The 18,425-nt window shown below is 46.6% G+C and overlaps 1 protein-coding gene across 5 annotated transcripts in view; it reads left to right on the top strand.

The window, feature by feature from the left end:
- Window positions 1-18,425, top strand: part of MAPKBP1 (mitogen-activated protein kinase binding protein 1) — a 107,712-nt gene that overhangs the window by 44,227 nt on the left and 45,060 nt on the right. For all 5 annotated transcript variants that reach the window (XM_075030672.1, XM_075030668.1, XM_075030669.1 and 2 more), the window contains 3 exons: window positions 11,493-11,555; window positions 12,149-12,206; window positions 17,021-17,191. In XM_075030672.1, the coding sequence (XP_074886773.1) occupies window positions 11,493-11,555; window positions 12,149-12,206; window positions 17,021-17,191 (292 nt within the window). The remainder of the gene's footprint in view (window positions 1-11,492; window positions 11,556-12,148; window positions 12,207-17,020; window positions 17,192-18,425) is intronic.

Below are 18,425 nucleotides of genomic sequence, written 5' to 3'. Positions count from 1 at the left end.
AGCGGTAAATGTTCATCTTCCATTAGAGCCAGAGCTGTCATAAGGCTTCTAAAAAGATAACATAGGCAGAAATGAATTTTGCCAATGTGGCAATGTCTGAGCTGTTCCTGCTCTGAGGAATGGTGGGACTGGGGCAGGGAGCCAGCAAGAGCTCTGGACATTTGGGCCCGGGAGCCACAGCAGGCTTCTCGTGGGTTGTGGCACCGACAGCCGCTGTGGGGAGAAGCAGGTTTCCCCCTGCCCCTTCTTTCAGCATCTGCCAGCCTGACCTTGTAGGGCTCTGAACAGGCAGGGCTGGCAGGAGGCTTTTTGCCCTTTTGCTGGCCCTGGTAGCCTGCTGCCCTGCTGCCCGAGGCACCTGTGAGCTTTGCTTGTGCCTAGAGGAGCCGAAAACAACTGACCATTTGAGTGGGTGATTCTTTAACTCTGTGCTTTTGAAGAAGCAGGTTTGGTTGTTTTTTTTTTTTTCCTCTGACACTCTTACAGAGATATGGCGAGGATTATGCTTACTGAAGCATTCAAGGGGAAAAGCTGCTCTAGTTTCTCTGCCGCAGTGGGGGCTTTTGCCATCTGCTCTGGAATGCAGGAGAGATCAACGCCGGGTCGATGGGCACTGGAGGGGCCTTCCCAGCGCCTTCCTTACCCTCTGCGTGGCCATCCTCTGAAGGGAGATGGTGCTGAGGAGGGTGCTGGGAGACAGACCTGCCTCAGTCTACTTCTTTCAAAAGGTTAATTAGATAAGAACAGGGAAAGAGTTAAATTGTATTACTTCTTGTTTTGGTCCTTTGATGGGTGCCACTTTAATATTGAGTACACTGCTTGCTCATGGTGAAACAATTAAAGCCCTGAGGCATCTGCCATGAGCTGTCATGTTCGTCTGCCCCAGATGATTGGTTTGATGTATAGATCTTTCTCCCTGCTCCCGAGCTGCTCAGGCACAATGAGGGAATACTCTGGCTGCGCTTGCTGCTGGAAATGGAGGTGTTGGTCAATTGTTTGCAAGCGGGATATATTTTTCCTTGGGGACTTGATTTTAAAGGAAGACACTCAGCTTTTGAGGCTTTGTGGTGTGGTGGGAACTGCTCTTGCAGAGAAGTCGGTGCAGACCTGAAGTGTAGAGCCAGATGTTCCCGTGTAAGCCCAGCTGGGTGTGTGAATCCCTGCAGGGAGCTGCTTGCTCCCAGGAGGATGCCTTCAGAGACAGCTCCCATCTTCTCTCATTATACTCTTGGGCTGGAGAGCTGAATTTGCTCAGCGCTTGATGGCAGATTTGATTATTCTGCAGGAATTTTATTGTAAACTTTGCTTCTCTTTATGTTTCTTGCCTTTCCCTCTGAACTGCTATTTGCCTGGGGTTTTAAAATCTTTTTTCTTTTTTTTTCTTCAACTTGTCTTTCATTGCTTCCTCTTCCCCTAGATCTGTGTGTTTGCAGTGCCTGAGGCACTCCCCTTGGGCTTTGTTACGCTCAGTGTTGTTTATGGGCAAAGAGGAAGCACACCTTATATATGCGGGCTGTGTGTGTGTACAAATAAAAAAAGACAAGAATTTATTGTTAGTATAACTGAATGCTTAACACTCAAAGAATCATTTTACCACTAATTATTACAGAAAAAGAAAGAATAATAACGCATTTGAATGCTTCTATATAGAAAAAGTCTCAGTGATTGTGATAATGCAACTAAAGCTGTAACACATTTCTTTGTTTCTATTCATTTTTCCTGGTGTTATGCTCACCCTTGTGTTGCTCCTCTGGATCTTAAATTCAGTTGTTGGATGGTAGCACCGTAAATCTTCAGCCTTTGTAGTCCTTCACCAGGAGGAGAATGATGTGGATGTTGCTGGATTCTTCCTCACTCCAGGGTCCACCTGGGTCATTTTTTATGTTTGCTAACGCATTTTCACACCTTTCTCTTTCTTAGTTGGTCTGCAGCTCCACGATGCTTCTGAATTCACTATGTATGGTGTCTTTCATGCATGCTGGATATTATTTCTTTGTTTTCTTTGTTACCCCTAAAACCTGTTTTGTTCAGCCCCAGGTCAGTATTTCTTTAACGGACCATGGGTGAGTTGCTCACAGCTGTGGGGTCTGCTCTGCCAAGCATGTGCCTCATCTCTTATCATCCCATGCCTGTTCTCCTCTGCATCTCCTTTACGCTGCATCCCTGCATCTCCACTTCTCAAGGCCTCTGCTATCATACCATGCCTGCATTTCTCTCCACTACATCGTTGTGTTAGCTGTAAATATCTCAGTCTACATAAAATAACTGCTTGTTACTGTTATTTATATAAAACTGTGGTTGTAGCACACAAAGATAAACAGAGGCAAAACAAATTAGCCATAGACACCTGGTCAGTTAGAGAAATTGCTGTCACAGCTCAACCAAGTAAAACAGAGCTACAGGCAGGTCAAGAAAAGTTCAGAGCGAGCAAGCCCAGGAAGCCTGAGGCCTTTCAGACTCAGTACGAAGCTTACAGCCTGCTGCTGAGAATGGCAAATCTGGGGCTGTCAGCCAGATGCTGATGGAAGAGGGACTGGCTCTTGAGAGCAAGTGGAGGGGTGGAGCACAACTGGGGAGCAAGAGATCCCCAAAGCAGGTGTCTTGGCTGGTCTGTCAGGACGGAGAGTTGTTCTCTTCCACTTGTTGTTTTGCCCGTGACAGCCATAACTTTGGGAGGAGACCTCAGCATATGGAGACAAGGTCTTTCTCAATAATTAACACAGCATGCAGTGATTCTGTAGCATCCATCCTGGAAAAAGTTGCATTCCCTGCCTTGTGCAAAGCTCTTCAGGTTTTCAGCCGTGTTCTGGCTGTTTGTTTCATCTCTCTTGGTCGTACCTGGGACCAGCCAAGTGCTGCTCAAGGCTCCATTTTCTACTGCTTCTCAGTCTCTCCTGTCTGACTGATCAGCGCATTTTCTTGTCATGAACTGTCTCAGTGATCCTTTTATTCCTCCAGCCTTCCTATCATCAGTTGCCCATTGCTCTAGCCCCCAGGGCTGGTGCTCATTTGCAATGTTCAGTGGGCGTTTGCCAAGAGTGCTGAAATAAAACGCGGCTCTGCAACTCCTACTCCTATCCCAGTTGATTTAATGCTTCATGTAGGTGTATTGGTGGCATTGCTTCCCTGCCCCTGGGGAAGTGAGTGGTTTTGGAGGGAGGAATGTGGACTCTATGTATATGTGTGTGTGTTATAGTCAGCCATCAGCCTGCATGTGTGTGCATATATACCTATGCACATATATATGTGTGTGCACATGCATTTGTCATTAGTGTATTATGTCCTTTGAAGCTTGTCAGACGTGCAAGCTGACAGGCAATTCACTGTGTGTATACACAGCTGCTGCTTTGCGAGGCTTCACTGTTCCACCTACCTTAGCTGCAGGCTGGAGGAGAGACGGGATATTCTGCAAGGCAGGGGAGATGGCCTGTCCCCAGTTCTGCTGGGGCAGGGTTTTATCCCTAGTTTCTCATCCATGAGTTTTTTTCCTTTCCTGGCTTTGGAGTGTCAGAGGGAATCAGGATGTTTTGAAGGTGAAGTTCCTGCTGAATCACTGGTGACTAGGCAGCCGTGAGCCATAACAATTAACAGGAATCATTTTCATCTTCCTTGCAACTGTAATGATTCCCAGTTGGTATGCTGGTTTAAATTCCGTGGTTTTCCTCTGAGCCTGTTTCTCCCCTCTGCTTTCCCCACACGCTCTTCTTGCCCAAGTCTTTCACAATCTCTGTCTGGCTTAGCTCTTTGCCTCCCAGAAAAGGTGCCTCCTTATTGTGCAGCTCTGTGAAAAGCCATGGCTCTCCTGAGGGCACTACTGCTGCGTCTCTGGCTCCAGCGTGGCTGCTGTGGAGTTGCGCACAACTTTCCCTGCGGGTGACAGGACCCTGGCTGTCTTTTGTCCCTGCATCCATTTCGTGCGAAGCGTGGAGTCAGAGTTTGTTTTCCTGAATCATCACTCTGCCTTATGTTTGCCCAGTGTCAGAAGGGTTGCCGACTTTAAAACTCCTCCTCTTCCCTCTTCTGCTCTGCTCCTTTAAAAAGAGACCTTGAAATAACCTAGCATTGGAGGTTTGTGTGCTAAGATGGAGTTTTCCATGTGTGGTAGTTCCAGGGCAGCGAGGATAAGTTGCAGTAAGATCGGCTGGACCTGCTAGAAATCACTGCAGCCAGTCCTTGTGGGCAGGCAGTTCCCTTGCTCTGGTAGGAGGTGGGCAGGAAGACTCCTGCAGAGTTTCTCCTCTGTTCCTGGTAAAGCTGAAACCTCAGTGGTGTTTATGTGTATGCAAGAGAGGCCTGGACTGGTTGGTGTACAGTCACAATCTCTGCTTCTTATTGGATCTTTTAATCCATTTATGTGTGAGGTTTTTTAAAGTCTTTTTAAAGTGTTCTGTGTGTATTTTCAGATCTGTGCATCTGTTCTCTGCCATCTGCAGCTTGAGGTTGGATACATGGCTGGTTGTTTTAGAGTCTGGCAGGTGTAAAGGGGCTCTTGAGAGCTGCTGGTGGAAGCTGTCGGCCGTGCACGGCAGGAGTTTGTGTTGGCCCCGATAAGGCCCTGATAAGGGCAGGAGCTGCGAAGCTGCTTCTTGGGCCCTGTCCCCTCACCTGCAGCAGAGCTTGTACATGTAGGCAGGCACAAACCACACTGGCAGCAGAAGATCATGAGGATGGCAGCATCCTTGCCAGGTGGTAGGGGATAGCAGTTGCCTGTTTTTCTGGATGTCATCAGATCACATAGACACTTGGTGGGTTTTTTTAGGGGTGTGGGGGGGGGCATTTTGAGGTTCCCATATTTGGGGATGTAGTATTTGTTCTCTTGCATGGTTTGCTCTTCTGTCTCAGTCCATTGAAAGTTGAATGAGGAGGGAGCTGTTGCTGGTATTACCCTACCTCAGCCGAGGAAAGTAATCGGAGCACTATCCTGTGGTTATGCAAAGCAAATGACACTGGGCAGAGACAGAGACAGAGGGTATTTGGCTCCTTCATCTCATGTTCCCTTGTGCTGAACACGTCTGCCCTATCAGCCAGTGCAATGGGTGATGTGAATTCAATAGGCTGAAATGGTGGGGGGAGCAGAGGGTGCCATTGTCCCTTTGGGGATTATCCCTACAAATCCTTCTTGTCAGTTCTGCTCTGCCTTCTTATAAACTCAATTTACTGTGCTGTTCTCCCTCTTCTTGTGCATGGGTGCCCACTGGCTTAAGATATCTCTGAACGTCAAATTTCTGGAGGCTGGAAGAAGAGCCTGGACAAATACCTCTAAAATCTGCCCTGTTCTTCCTTAGGCCTGGGCTTCTGGAGGCAAGATGTTGGACTTTAGTTTGGCCTGGTGTGGCCATTCTTCTTGTGTATTTTCGGAGCAGAGCCTGTTCTGTGGTGTGTTTGAGCTCCCACTCCTGCAGGTTTGGGGTGCCACCCAGCCTTTTAAACAGAACAAACACATCCCTGGTTGGCAATCAAAAATTCCTTCTCTGTTAGCCTAGCGACACTCTAAATGTATCAATCTCTTTCTTTTTCACAGTGGGTTTCTAGTTCAGCATTTGCAGCTTTTCATTAGCCTGTGCTGGTTTCTGAAGCGTGAATTTAGCTCCATCTCTGACTCCCACCCTTCAAGTCTTCTTGGTCATGGTATGGTGCAGGGAGCTCCAAAGGCTTTTCTGCTCAGGCAGGAACACCCAAATCTTAACCTCTCAACAGACACATCTTTCTTCTCAGCATGCAGTTAATTAATATAGCTTGCATGAAAATACCTATTCAGTTACATAGTCAGCATGCACATCCTCTCTCATCGCTGTTAACCCACTCCCAGTACTGGCTATGATTTAAAGAAGCTTTTTGGCAGGAAGAGTTGCCACAGAGAAAATTAACACCAGCTTTTGTAGACACTGCTTCACTCTGATCAAGCTTCCCTTGGCAACCAGTGCAGTGTAAAAAAGATTTTGTTCTTATCAATGTCTTTTTTCTTTTTCATGCATTTAGTGCGTAGGAAGCTATTGTGCTCTCATTTGAATAGCTTTGGGTGGGGGGAAGAGAGCAGAGTATGAGCCAGAAATTGAGAAATGGACCGATTTTGAAGGGATGGGACTGTTTGCCCTTTTCATTTACTCTTGCAGCAGCATGAAAGGAATATATTGTGGGGGAAAAAAGAAAGCCAACATTTGTTTTGATGTCTTAATGGAGTTTTCTTTCCTCCATACAGCATCCTCTTTATGGCATAGGCTGCATGCATTTAGGAGAGGAGGACTTGACCCAAGCAGGACTTGACCCATGAACTCTGCCTCCTGTCACATGTCCCACAAGATAGGGCAACACTGAGTTGATGGATAACTTGGAAAGGAATGCTATCACGGGCTTTTAATTTTCCCAGGCTCTCTGGAGGGGAGTGTGGCCTGCAGAAGGAAAGAGGAAAACTGACTTCTGCACAAATCTGTTTTTTATTAGCTTACTGAAAGGTGAAGAAGGAGGTAGCTGGGGGAAGACAACTGAGACTAGAGGGATGTGTGGGGAAACAAGAGGACAATGAGAAGAGTAAAATGCCCAGGAACTAGGGTTTTGGGAAGAGCAAGAGTGAAGCCAGTAGGAGAAAAGACAGAAGTAAAGGTGGGGGGAGCTGCATGGAGTGATCCACTGCTGCTGACTTAGTGAGTCAGATACTTCGGGTAAATGTGATACTGACGTCCGATTCCTCTCCATTCCTGCTCCTATATTTAGCTTAGGGAAATTGCTTCTTTTTTATATTTTGTTTTTTTCCCTCTTGCTGGAGCCAATGGAAACTGCTGACACTCCCTTCTCCCCCCCCTTCCTCTCCCCCTTTGAAACACCACCAGCTTTTTATCTGCATATATGGTGCACAGTTGTGCATGTATAAGATAGGGCTGTGCCTTCATGGAGGTTTGGAAAGCTCTGCAAGGAACCTTTCACCACTTTCTTGTTGGCTGTCCCAAATGGGGTCCCTGATGGAGAGAGCTCAGGTTGTCTGCAAAAACATTTGACATCACTGTGAGAGGTGATTCTGTCCTTCCCTTGCGTTTGAGGTTACCTGAATGTCCCACAAGAAGGAGAACTGGGAGAGATTCCACAGCCAAGTTGTTTTTAAAACCTGCTTGCATCAGGAAGGTATACTTAAACGTTGTAGAGTGGCATCATAGACCTAGAAATAATACCTTTAAATAGGTATGCCATTGCCAACAGCCTCTGCAGGAACCAGCGTGCAAACAAACAGGACACTTGATCTCAGCTGGCTGATAAATGGTTTGTACAGCAGTACTTCATACAGCAGTGAATAGTTTCTATAAACGTCTTGGAAATCAGAATATACTTGTGGATTAAAAAGGTGCCGTAGTCGTCAAGCCATGCCCACAGCTGCAGAGGAGGTAGGGTTTGTGCTGAAACAAGGGTGCTAACAATGTTGACCTTCTAAACAGCTAGTGCGCGCCAGGGTCAGTGTTTCTGTAGGTCCCATGTGAGGTGCTTTTGGAGCTAGTCTCAGTTTGCGTGTTGGCACTAGCATTTAAAAAGGTCTCTTCAGACAAACGTGTCTTGAGAACTTGAATTTGTTTTGAAAGCTTCAATTTGGGAAAGGGGTGGGGCAGGTGGAAGAGGTGATGTGACCATTATAGAAGTGCAGGTTTGAAGTACTTTGCTTGGTTTACATCCACAGTTGGAAGCTAGGAACAGAAAGATGTGCTCTCTTCACTTGTGTCCTTTCCATCCCTCTGGCTGTGGCATACTGAATGCAGTCTTATAAAGGAGCAGACAAAGGTGGAGGATGGATAGATGGGTGTATGCTCTTGTATACAATTAATTTTCCATGGTAATTATTATTTTAACTGCTGTCAGATTAAAGCCAGCATAAATGGAAAGGAGTAGATACTTTGAGTCCCCTGAGGGCTTGGTAGCCTTACTGGACTTGGAGGCAGTGTGGAGTAGGTGGGTCAGTGATCTGACCATTCAGTGTCTCCATTCCCTTTATTTTGCTAGACCAATTTCCTTTGCTAAAACAGAGCACGCCTAGAGTACTAATGGTCTTTGAGCTACCTTGTTTGGGGAACCCGCTGCAGGTTCTGCTGGAGAACGACTTGCTGGCTGCGTGGGGTGGAGGAGCTGTTATGGGGCCACACTAAGCTGAGCTGTGAGTGTCTGAGCAGGCAACTGAGGCCACCCTGAACACTCAGAAGAGATTGAAGTGCTAGAAATGGTTAACTTCTGCTTGTTGAGATGTGCTCTCTAGGATGGAATGGACTAGAAACCTTCCCAAGCATTTTGAGAGGAAGCCAGTTTTCAAAGTTGGGTGCTCCTGACTCCCAGAACAGTATCTGTGATACTGTAAGATTGGCAGTTTGTGGCCTGCCATCTGGCTGAATAAGGTGTCCTTGGAGTTGGCTGGGGTCTTCATTGCCCTTGTGTATGGCAGACAGGAGAGTGATGGTGGAAAAATGGCATGGGGTAGCATAGTAGTGGGGTAGCTTTTGTTGAGAAGCAGCTAGTTTAAGAAAGCAACTTTAGAAGACTGGTTTATCCTGGTTAAATGACTTTATTGGCATAGGAGGTCATAACCAATTACCAAGTTATGTTAGTTATTAGCTTACCACTCAGTGGAACAACATGCAATCTTGTTTCATTGAGTCTATGAATCAATGAAATCAATGCTTGCTGACCAGTAAGGAGACACTGTGATTTATTCTGCCCTCCCTGCCCTCCAGATAGACTTCATTAATTATGGGTCTAACTCAGTGAATTGAGCATAGGGTCGTCTTAAGACAAAGTTATAATGCCCATGTTTGTGATGGCTGCTCTGGCATTAGTAGCTGTGCGGGTCTTGGACCGGTTTGTTGATTTGCCTTGGTGTGTGAGCCGAGTGGCTCTTGCCTTCACTGTGGGCTGTGGACTTGGCCGAGGGCTGGCAAGGAGGAGGAAGCCTGCCAGCAGACAGCCTGCTCTGGAGTGCAACTGAGCTAAAATTCGTGATCGTAAGTGGCCAAAGGCTCTGTCATGTAAGTTAATAATGGCAAAGCCCTGGACCTTAGTGGTTCACTATACTATTCTAGGAAGTGGTTTGTTTGCCTGGTTTGAAGACGATGGTTTGTATTTTGCATCTTTCCTGTGTTTTTTAGACTGCGCTCACTTCTCTGAAGTCCTGTTTTTCTGCAGAGTTCCTCACAATAAAACAGAAACTTAAATGTAAGAGCTGCCAGGATTTCATGTCTTTATTTTATTCTTTCTGGTTTTATGAAGCCTATTTTGAGCACAGTTCATCCCTGTCATAACTCCGCGGGATTTTGGTCCATTAACCCTATCCAACTACACATAATGGGGTTTTGCTTTGCTTTTCTGATTAGCCGGAGGCTTGGGATTAGATAGATTTTCACATCTGCTAACTTCCTATTTCATATCTTGTGATTTGCGAGGCTTAACCTCCTCTGACTTGTTAATGGATCACAAACCACCTGCTTCTTTACACTAATCCCTCAGAAATATATAGCATAGCTTTGGCTTGAAACTCTCCAGATTGGTTCCCCAGGGTAAAAAGCTCAGAAGGATCAATCCCAGTCTGAACAAACTGCTTATTTACACTTTCCCTGCTCTTCCACAAGATTACCTCTCCAACCATGGCTGTCTGCCTTAACTATCAAGAAAGTTTGGTGCCTTTATTGCCTTGGCCTTCAGGGCAGGGTATGACTGGAGAAAGGTAGGTAGAATGGCATGGGAGGAGAGGAGTAGAGTAGTCTAAAGGGAAGGGGGAAGCATATCTTGTGAATGGTTGGTGCTTTGGAGGTTAAAGCTTTGGTACCCTCTGATGGTGTCCACTTTAAGCTAGTGATGTTAATGGAGCATGACAGCTTCAGCCAAGGACTCTGAGCTCAAGGTGTTGGCTCGTCTGTCCTCCTTTCTGCTCTCTTTTCCATTTCAAAATTTACACTGCTTCTGGCAGCATAGTCCGGTCAGACCAAGGGAAAGAGCAGCTGCCTGGGCTAGGCGAGGAGATGCCAGAGACATCGCAGGTCCCTGTCAACCCTGAGCTGTGTCTGCAGCACTGCTAGCCCTGCCTGCTGCTGGGGACGTGGAGGGTGGCCTGGAAGGACGCAGCGTGGTGCCAAGGCGTGCTTAGTCCTGTGCTTCAGTGTGCACCGCCTGTCTTGAAACGTTGGTGAGGTCTGTAGGTGAGGTGCTGCAACAGGTTTCTGTGATGCCTCAGCTTTTGCCTTTCTGCTTGCCTGCTTCAGGCCAACTCCCCTACTTCTACCCTGCGCGTTTCTCCCCGTGACGGACGTCTGTAGCCTGGCACCCGTTGCGGGCAAGCCCCAGCGCAGCGGTGACGTGAGTGAAGCCCTCGGCGTGTCGAAGGCTGCTAGCAGTGGAGCAGGGGCATCCTGCGGTGCTCCCCTGGTGCCGCGGTGAAGGAGGAGCCAGGACTCTCCAAGCTCTGGCAGCACGTACTAGCAGAGGGACAGGCGAAAACCACAGTTTCTATTTTAGAGGTGAAGCGAGAGATAGGGCATGAGGGCATCAGAGCAATTGCTGTTCTACCTCCTTTTAGTCACTTAACAGTTACGCTTTTGGGAGGGGGCAGCAAGGGCCATGTGTTGCTACTGCTCTCTGCTACGAGACAAATGCTGTTACATGAGTATTTAAAAATTGTGTTTAGGGTGTTTGTGGAGAGTGGGGAGGGCTCCAGTACCTGGGACTGGTTGTGGTGAGCTGAGGCACCAAGGCAACGTGCTGTGGGCAATATTAGCAGGAAGTGGGGCCTCTTCTCCTTCCCTCTCCTCCCAGTCAGCGACTGTTTTGCTCCTAGTAGAGGTGATTATATTCCTTACCAGGAGTCTACTACTGCTTGCTTTCGCGGTTCATCTTGCTGAGAGATTTCTGCTACGCCCCGGAGCAAATTGTTTATTCAGATACGTCCCTTGGGTCCATAGTTTTTGGCATCATATGTCTCACTTCTCAACTGGCCAGCCACTTCTTGTGCTATACTCAACAGTTTCTGTCCTGTCTAGCGTTATGGCCAGGCACAGCAATTTAGCCTCCCTGCCTCCCCTTCTTTGCCCCCGAGAGCTTTTCTGAAAAATCCCCTTTCCTTCTTCCTGACCTTCTTACTCTGTTGTAGACATGCTGGTTTGGTGCCCAGTACATAGGGTCACTTTTATGGCAGGGGATGTAATCCATTAGGGCCGTTGCACAAACTTCCATGGTTAACCTTTCTGTCCAGCTTGAGCAATCAGAGACTCAGGGCTCCCAGATGTTAGAAAGGCATTACTTATGGTACTAGCACATGGTACTTCTCAATACGGGAGAGACTTGTGATTCCCTCATGGGCTGCTCTTTTTTTTTTTGTGATTTCTGGTTAACCCCAGCTCAGTCTGTGAGATAAGGGGATGAAACAGCTTTTGGGGGCTGCTTTTGCTGCTGCTCTGCCAGCAAGGATAGCTCTTTGTTTTTCTTTATATACATGTTATGTCAACTCTTTTTGTTCTTCTTTTTCCTCCATCTAGGTGTGTTGTTGTGCTGTTCAACCCTAGAAAAAATAAGCAACACCATATTCTAAACAGTTCCAGGTGAGTGAAATTTTAAGCTGGGCTTGCTTTTTGTGGGAGGTGAGTTCAAGGTTTTTATGGCTTGAGTGAAGTGCAGGAGCTGCTGTTGCTCTAAGCTAAATCCCCACAGTGAGAGCTACCTTGGGGAGAGGCTGCCTGCCAGTTTGACTCCAGCTCCTTCTAACGTGAGGTGCTATTGCTGATGAGGTACCACCTCATAAACATTGAGGTCCCATGAGGAACTGCTAATAGGCATGACATGGAGGAGATCTTAGGAGAACTCCATGGTATCTGGCTTTTTTTTTTTTCTCCACCTAAAGCTATGACCTTATTATTGAAGCCAAGACTGGGACATGATCCTGGAATAAAGGCACAAGGATGAACCTCAACTTCTGGAGCTTTTCTGGTGCTGTAGGCATGCTGCTTGAGACTTGGGCAGCATGGAATCCCCATGGCAAGCGTTAGACCTCTGGTAAAGGAAAACCATTGTGTCAGGCTATTATGTGTGATTTTTAGCCTCTTTCCAGTTCATCCCAACTGACTCCCCAGTCATGACATATTGAAATGAAATCACATGTTGGAAAAGTTTCTCAGTGTCCTTTTCTCTGTTTTAGGAAAACAATTACAGCACTTGCTTTCTCTCCAGATGGAAAATATTTGGTTACAGGAGAGGTAAGTGTGAAAGGAGAGAGGGCACACCTTGTCCATCACATTTTGAAGCTGGGCAGAGGGTGTTAGAAGAAACAATCCAGTGAGCTGCCTTGACACAGACAAATCTATTTCAGTGTTGCATCTCTGGGTGGACCTACTGGGTTTTGGGTGGCTCTGGGTGCTCCTGCTGGCAGTTTTTCAGCATGTTGTCTCTCATCAGCTTGGAGGATGGATCTTCTGGGGTGGCATTTGTGGGCTGAAGGTAGAGGGAAAATAAGTGGAAGGACACGCAGCATGGCTCTACTCTAGCATCAGTGAAGAGTACTTGGATGGTCCTTAATCTTGGTCTGAGTTTAGCATTGTGCCTTTAGGATTTCAGGAAGTAACTGAAGCCAGTAACAGTGTTGTGGAAAAAGTGAAAAGTGCATGTGGAATGGAGTTTTAGGAATGGTGACAGAAGGTGTTGGTGCCTGTGGTTTGGCATTGTATGTTTGGCTGGGGGCGACAATTGCTTCCCCTTTCCAAACATGCCCAAGGGGAAGAGTAAGGATGAGTGCACTCTGTGTCTGTTCTCCATTAGAAGTTCAAGACATGGGCTGTGTCATAAGGCTGGAATTGCTGGATGTTAGAAATCCAGAGAAATGCTGACTATCCCCCATATGGTTGGGCTCGGTTTGCTCTTGTGTGTGATTAATGGTAATTTACCACTAGTCTCTGTGTCTCTGTAAGACGTGGGGAGGGAGCATGTGTGAAACAGGTCCCCTCCTGAGCCTCAGCCACAGAGACGAGAAGTATGTCACAGTCCTATGTCAGAGCTGTCAAGGCAGAGGCTGTTTGCTCCAGAGGTCCCTAGTGCAGCCACCCTGGTGGCAGCTGTCATGTCACTGGGTGGCTCCCAAGCTGGGCCTGAATCCTGCTTGGATCAGACCAAGGATAGAAACAACAGTATTTTGGGATGGAGGCTACCTTGACACAGAAAAAGTAAGCACAAATTTTCCATCAGATCATCAGAGATTGTTGTTGTTATTAACTTTTTAGTGAAAGCTTGAGGTTTTATAACTGTAATTTGTTTTAATGCCTCCTTACACTCTAGAAGTTTTAATGTAACAAAAAACATTTATATTAAAATTGTTTTATATATATCTATATATGGTTTTTTTCTCCCTGGTGTTTAGTTCTGATGATTCTGGTGCCTTCTTTTCTTTTTCTTTTGTTTTTTTAAATCTCTTGTGCTCTGCTCTTCTCATGTGGGTTAGAAAAACTGGTGAAAATAAAGTGGGTATTTTTCTTACTAACAACTCAAACTTTTCAGTTTGAAACTTCATGGGGTAAATGGCAAGTTCACATTTAAAAAACAAAACCAAAACCAAAAAACCTTTCCAGTTATACTTGAAAGCTTTTTTTTGCCTTATTGCAAAACATGTCTCCTCTTGCCATTTTTTAAAACCATTTCTCTCTTCGGTATCCTCCCACGTGTCTGACATTTGAGTTATTACTTAGTGTAGCAGTGTCCCCTGCCGGTGTCAGCAGTCTTGTCTTAGTTCAATCTCTGTCCCATAGGGAAATGCTTTCTGAGTTCACTTTTTCAAGCTCTCTTTTAGCAGCCTCATGCTATTGTGCCTAGTAACACCTTAGTTTTCTGCATGGCTGGCTTTTCAGGAGGGAGAGCGTGGAGGTTAGTCCTTGGCCACCATACATATTAAATGTTTTTTATATATTTCAAATCCAGAAGAAAATTGATTTTTTTTTCCTTTCTTTTTTTACTTTTTCTTTCTTTCTCCCGATGGGGGCATAGATTTCTCATCCATGGGGATCACACAGAGCTCTCTTTTGGTGAGCAGTTCTTAAATGATGAAATGCAAATTCAATTTGTTAAGGTCTTTGGGTATATGCTAAGCTGCTGGGAAACATATATATTTATGTATATACATACATACATATGTATGTGTTTAAGTACAGCAATTGCTTTGAAGAGCAGCTGATTCAGCTCATTGTAACATCTTGCCAGCCACCTTGAGACCTGAGCTCTGCCTTGCAGGAGGGAGAACTGTACCAACTGCATTAAAATCTGACCATGGCGTTTTTCCAGGCCACAAGCAGTTGCTTGGCAAAGCTTTCGAACAAGACAATGTCCTGGGTTTGGCTGGCATGGAGTTACTTTCACAGGAAGGTGGGAGGGGGCACACCCAGGACAGCTGACCCGATCTAGCCACAGGGATATTCCATACCATGGGATGTCATGCTCAGTATATAACTGGGGAGCTGGCTGGGGGGTTGGAGGATGGAGAAGGAGGAGAGATGGAGGAGCAGCAGGAAGAGGAGGGATGGAGGAAGAGAAGGAAGGATTCACTGTATCTGGGTCACATGAGGATCCGCCTCCACGGGGACCACTGAGCGCCCTGCAGCCCTCTACCCCCAGGAGCATCACCCCTCGCCACATCCCACAGGTGATTGGAGAGACAGCGAGAATAAGGAGTCCCATCCCATGGAAGAGCACAGGGTGATGCTGGAAGGACCCAGAGAGAAGCCCCAAGGTGGGCAAAGACCACAATGTTCAGCATCACCCAGATCATAAGCAAGGTAGCCAAGTACCAAGAAGATCTCAAAAATGCTCTTTCAAAGGGACGTATGCTGAAGACCTTCAAGAAGGCGCAACCCAACCAAGGAGTAGCTCAACACAGAAGGTGTACAAGTGTGTGGACTACAAGAAGATCTTCACCTGGGGGAGCAGCCTGACCCATTGCTGATGGATCTACACAGGAGGGAACCCCTTCAAGTGCCTGTATTGTGGGAAGAGCTTCACGCAGAGCATGGTCCTCCTGTGTCACTGGAGGACACACACCAGGGAGAAGCCCTTTCTCTGCACCATGTGCAGGAAACGCTTCTCCTGGCGCTTGGACTTCATCACCCACCAACGCATCCATATGGGAGAGAGACTGTACCCCTGCTCACACTGCGAGAAGACCTTCTGGAAGAGGTCTCACCTCAGGAGGCATCAGCAAGTCCTTCACGATGGCACCAAGAGCTCCCAGCTCCCAAGACAACCACCCCAGGTGCTGGGGGAGAAGTTGAGAGGAAGAAGGAGCAGATACTGACAAGACAAGGGGGTGGTGTGAAGAACACCCACGCAGCCATGAGCAAGCCGGTCGCCCATGCCAAACAGAAGACCCATAAATACCCAGAGGGTGGGAAGACCTTCTGCTGGAGAAACAGCCTGAGACGCCACCAAAGAAATCACATGGGACAATGATCCTACAAGTGCCCAGATTGTGTGAAGACCTTCAATGACTTCTCCAACCTCGTCACCCGCCATAGGATCCATAAGGGAGAGAGACCATATGAGTGCCCCAAGTGTAGGGAGTGCTTCACGCAGAACTCGAGCCTTTCCAGGCATCGGAGGACCCACACTGAAGAAAAACCTTTTTCCTCCCCCTGAGGAGGAAGGAGCGGCAGAGACAACGTGTGATGAACTGACCCCAACCCCTATTCCCCGTCCTCCTGCCCCACTCAGGGCAGGGAGGAGGTAGAGAAAATGGGGAGTGGAGTTGAGCCTGGGAAGGAGGGAGGGGTGGGGGGAAGGTGTTTTAAGATTTGGTTTTACTTCTCATTATCCTGTTGTGATTTAATTGGTAGTGAATTAAATTGATTTTGTTTTTTCCCCAAGTTGAGTCTGTCTTTTGCCCGTGACCAAAAGTGGTGAGTGATCCCTCCCTGTCCTTCTCTCGACCTACGAGCTTTTCATTATGTTTTCTCCTCTTCATCCCACTGGGGCTGGGAGGGGAAGGAGTGAGTGAGTGAGTGGCTTCGTGGTGCTTTGTTGCTGGCTGGGCTTAAACCATGACAGGCGATTAAAACATGCACAATTCTGAGTTTTTAAAGCTTTGACTTCTCCTTGTGATCAGACTTGCCTCTCCCACGCAATCAAATGACTTACTTAAAACTGATCAGAAAAGGTACCATTTTGCCATGTTGCCATGGATATGTTATCTTGTAAGCTACTGTTTTGACAGACTTCAATGAGAAATCACGAGCAGGCTCTTCAGTAGGATTTGCCCATCAGGCACATTTTTGGCCAGCATTTCAGCTTATCTTGTGTGCCTTCTTTTATTTTGGTTTAATAACAAACAATTAAACAAAAGAATGTAATTGTCTGGCAGAAGGTGCTGAAATGGTATTTCTGAAGTCTATGACTTTCTGTTTCTCTGGAGAACAAGTGTAAAACCAGAGGCTCTGTTCCCTCAATGTCTTTTTCTCTGACACTACCCTGCCCTTACTCTTTCAGGCAGCATGCACGCATGTGTTACCTTTGTGGCAGAAATGATGCTGCCAGTGTCCCAGAGGCCTCCCTCAAATGGCATGTGATAGTTATCACAACAGTCATGTCATGGTTTTGTATGGCATGACCTAGCTTGAGGTGTCAGATGTCCACGTTGCGTTAGGTCCAGATGATGTGAGGCCCTTTTGGTTCACTGAGTCCAGAGATAAGATTCATTATAATCCTTTTCATAAGCTGGCTGTGAGTTCCCATTGCAAAGATCAGGGATGTGCATCAAAAATATTGTTCTAGTCCCTGGCTGTTTTGTGCGTAGCATAAGAGAAGGATTAAAGCAGAGGAGATTGTATTAATTCTTTCATACACCTGTTGAAATGCATATACTCCTTAGGTTGTCAGTCTAAACCTGGGCTTTAAAGAATCGAAGGAACCTCTAACCCTATTGTGAATGCACCATCCAGACATCTTCTTCCAAGCCTCCACGCATTTACGTGCTCAAATCTGTCAGAACTGACCTTGGGGGTTACGTTTCCTGTTCTGTGTCTGTTCTTGTCCCCTCCAGAGCGGACACATGCCAGCGGTTCGGGTATGGGATGTGGCTGAGCGAACCCAGGTGGCTGAGCTCCAGGAGCACAAGTATGGTGTGGCCTGTGTGGCCTTCTCCCCCAGCTCCAAGTACATTGTTTCAGTGGGGTACCAGCACGACATGATTGTCAACGTGTGGTCATGGAAGGTAAGTTCTCTAGGAGGTTGGGTGGACCACAGGGTCTTGCTAAATTAAAAGGAGTGGACAGTCTGACTGTAAGCTATTTCAATTCCATCTTGCTTTCTGCTTTTTTTTTAATTCTGTTGTTGTTTTGTTTTTGACATTCATAGGCACAGACAAGTTTGGACATGAGAGCGAGCTGTGGTCCCTTAGGGAAGGTCTAAGTCACTTCAGTGAGGGGATATTCTTTATACTTGGAGACGTGTGACATCTTGCTGTCCAGCCAGAAAAGCCTGGACTTTGAAACCTTGTCAAAGACTTGTGCTTTTTTAGAGGCTTATTAAAAACTAATTTATGAGGTTGAGGAAGGAAACTCTTGTCAGCCAGGGATTTCTTTTGTGGTGTAGTGGATGCTCTTGGTTTGTTTTGGTTTTGTTGTGTCAGAGTTTGTGATATCTGATCCCGTCCTTGATAACTGAGAAAGGGAACATAGAGAAATCACAGTGGGTGAAAGCTGATGGAGGTCTGCCTGCCACTGGGTTGGGGCAGCTCTCTGGGGTAACAAAGCCCATGCCTTATCCTCTAGAAAACATTTAAGTGTGTGCTGTTTGTTTATAAGAAAAGAAACATTTATTGTCAGTAGGCTTGGACTCTTCTGTATTAATAAATGCTAAGCACTTATTCAGCTCCTGCTACCTCTTCAGGTGCTGTAACCCTCTCTAAAAGAGATGCGATTTAAAAAAAATGTCAATGCATCTGTTAAATCTCACATGATCATAGAATGGTTTGTGTTGGAAGGGACCTTAAAGAGCATCTAGTTCCAATCCCTTGCCATGGGCAGGGACACCTTCCACTAGAGCAGGTTGCTCAAAGCCCCATCCAACCTGGCCTTGAACACTGCCAGGGATGGGGCATCTGCAACTTCTTCCAGTGTCTCACCAACCTCACAGTAAAGAATTTCTTCCTAATATCTAATCTAAATCTCCCCTCTTTCAGTTCCAAAACCATTACTCCTCGTCCTATCACTACACTCCCTGATAAAGAGTCCCTCCCCATCTTTCCTGTAGGGCCTCTTTAAGTACTGGAAAGCTGCTATAAGGTCTCCCCGGAGCCTTCTCTTCTCTTGCAGTTTGTAAGTCTGTGCTCATTTAGTATGTTACTTTTCATCGCATTTCCTGAGCTATAGTTTAAGATCTCACTGTTCGTTCTCTCCTGCATGAGCTGAAGTTTGACCTTGCTATTTTTTTTTTTTAGCTGAACC

This window comes from Buteo buteo, chromosome 6, assembly GCF_964188355.1.
Source record: "Buteo buteo chromosome 6, bButBut1.hap1.1, whole genome shotgun sequence".
Lineage (NCBI taxonomy): Eukaryota > Metazoa > Chordata > Aves > Accipitriformes > Accipitridae > Buteo > Buteo buteo.
Note: the sequence above shows the minus strand (reverse complement) of the source record. Positions and strands in the feature narration are given on the sequence as shown.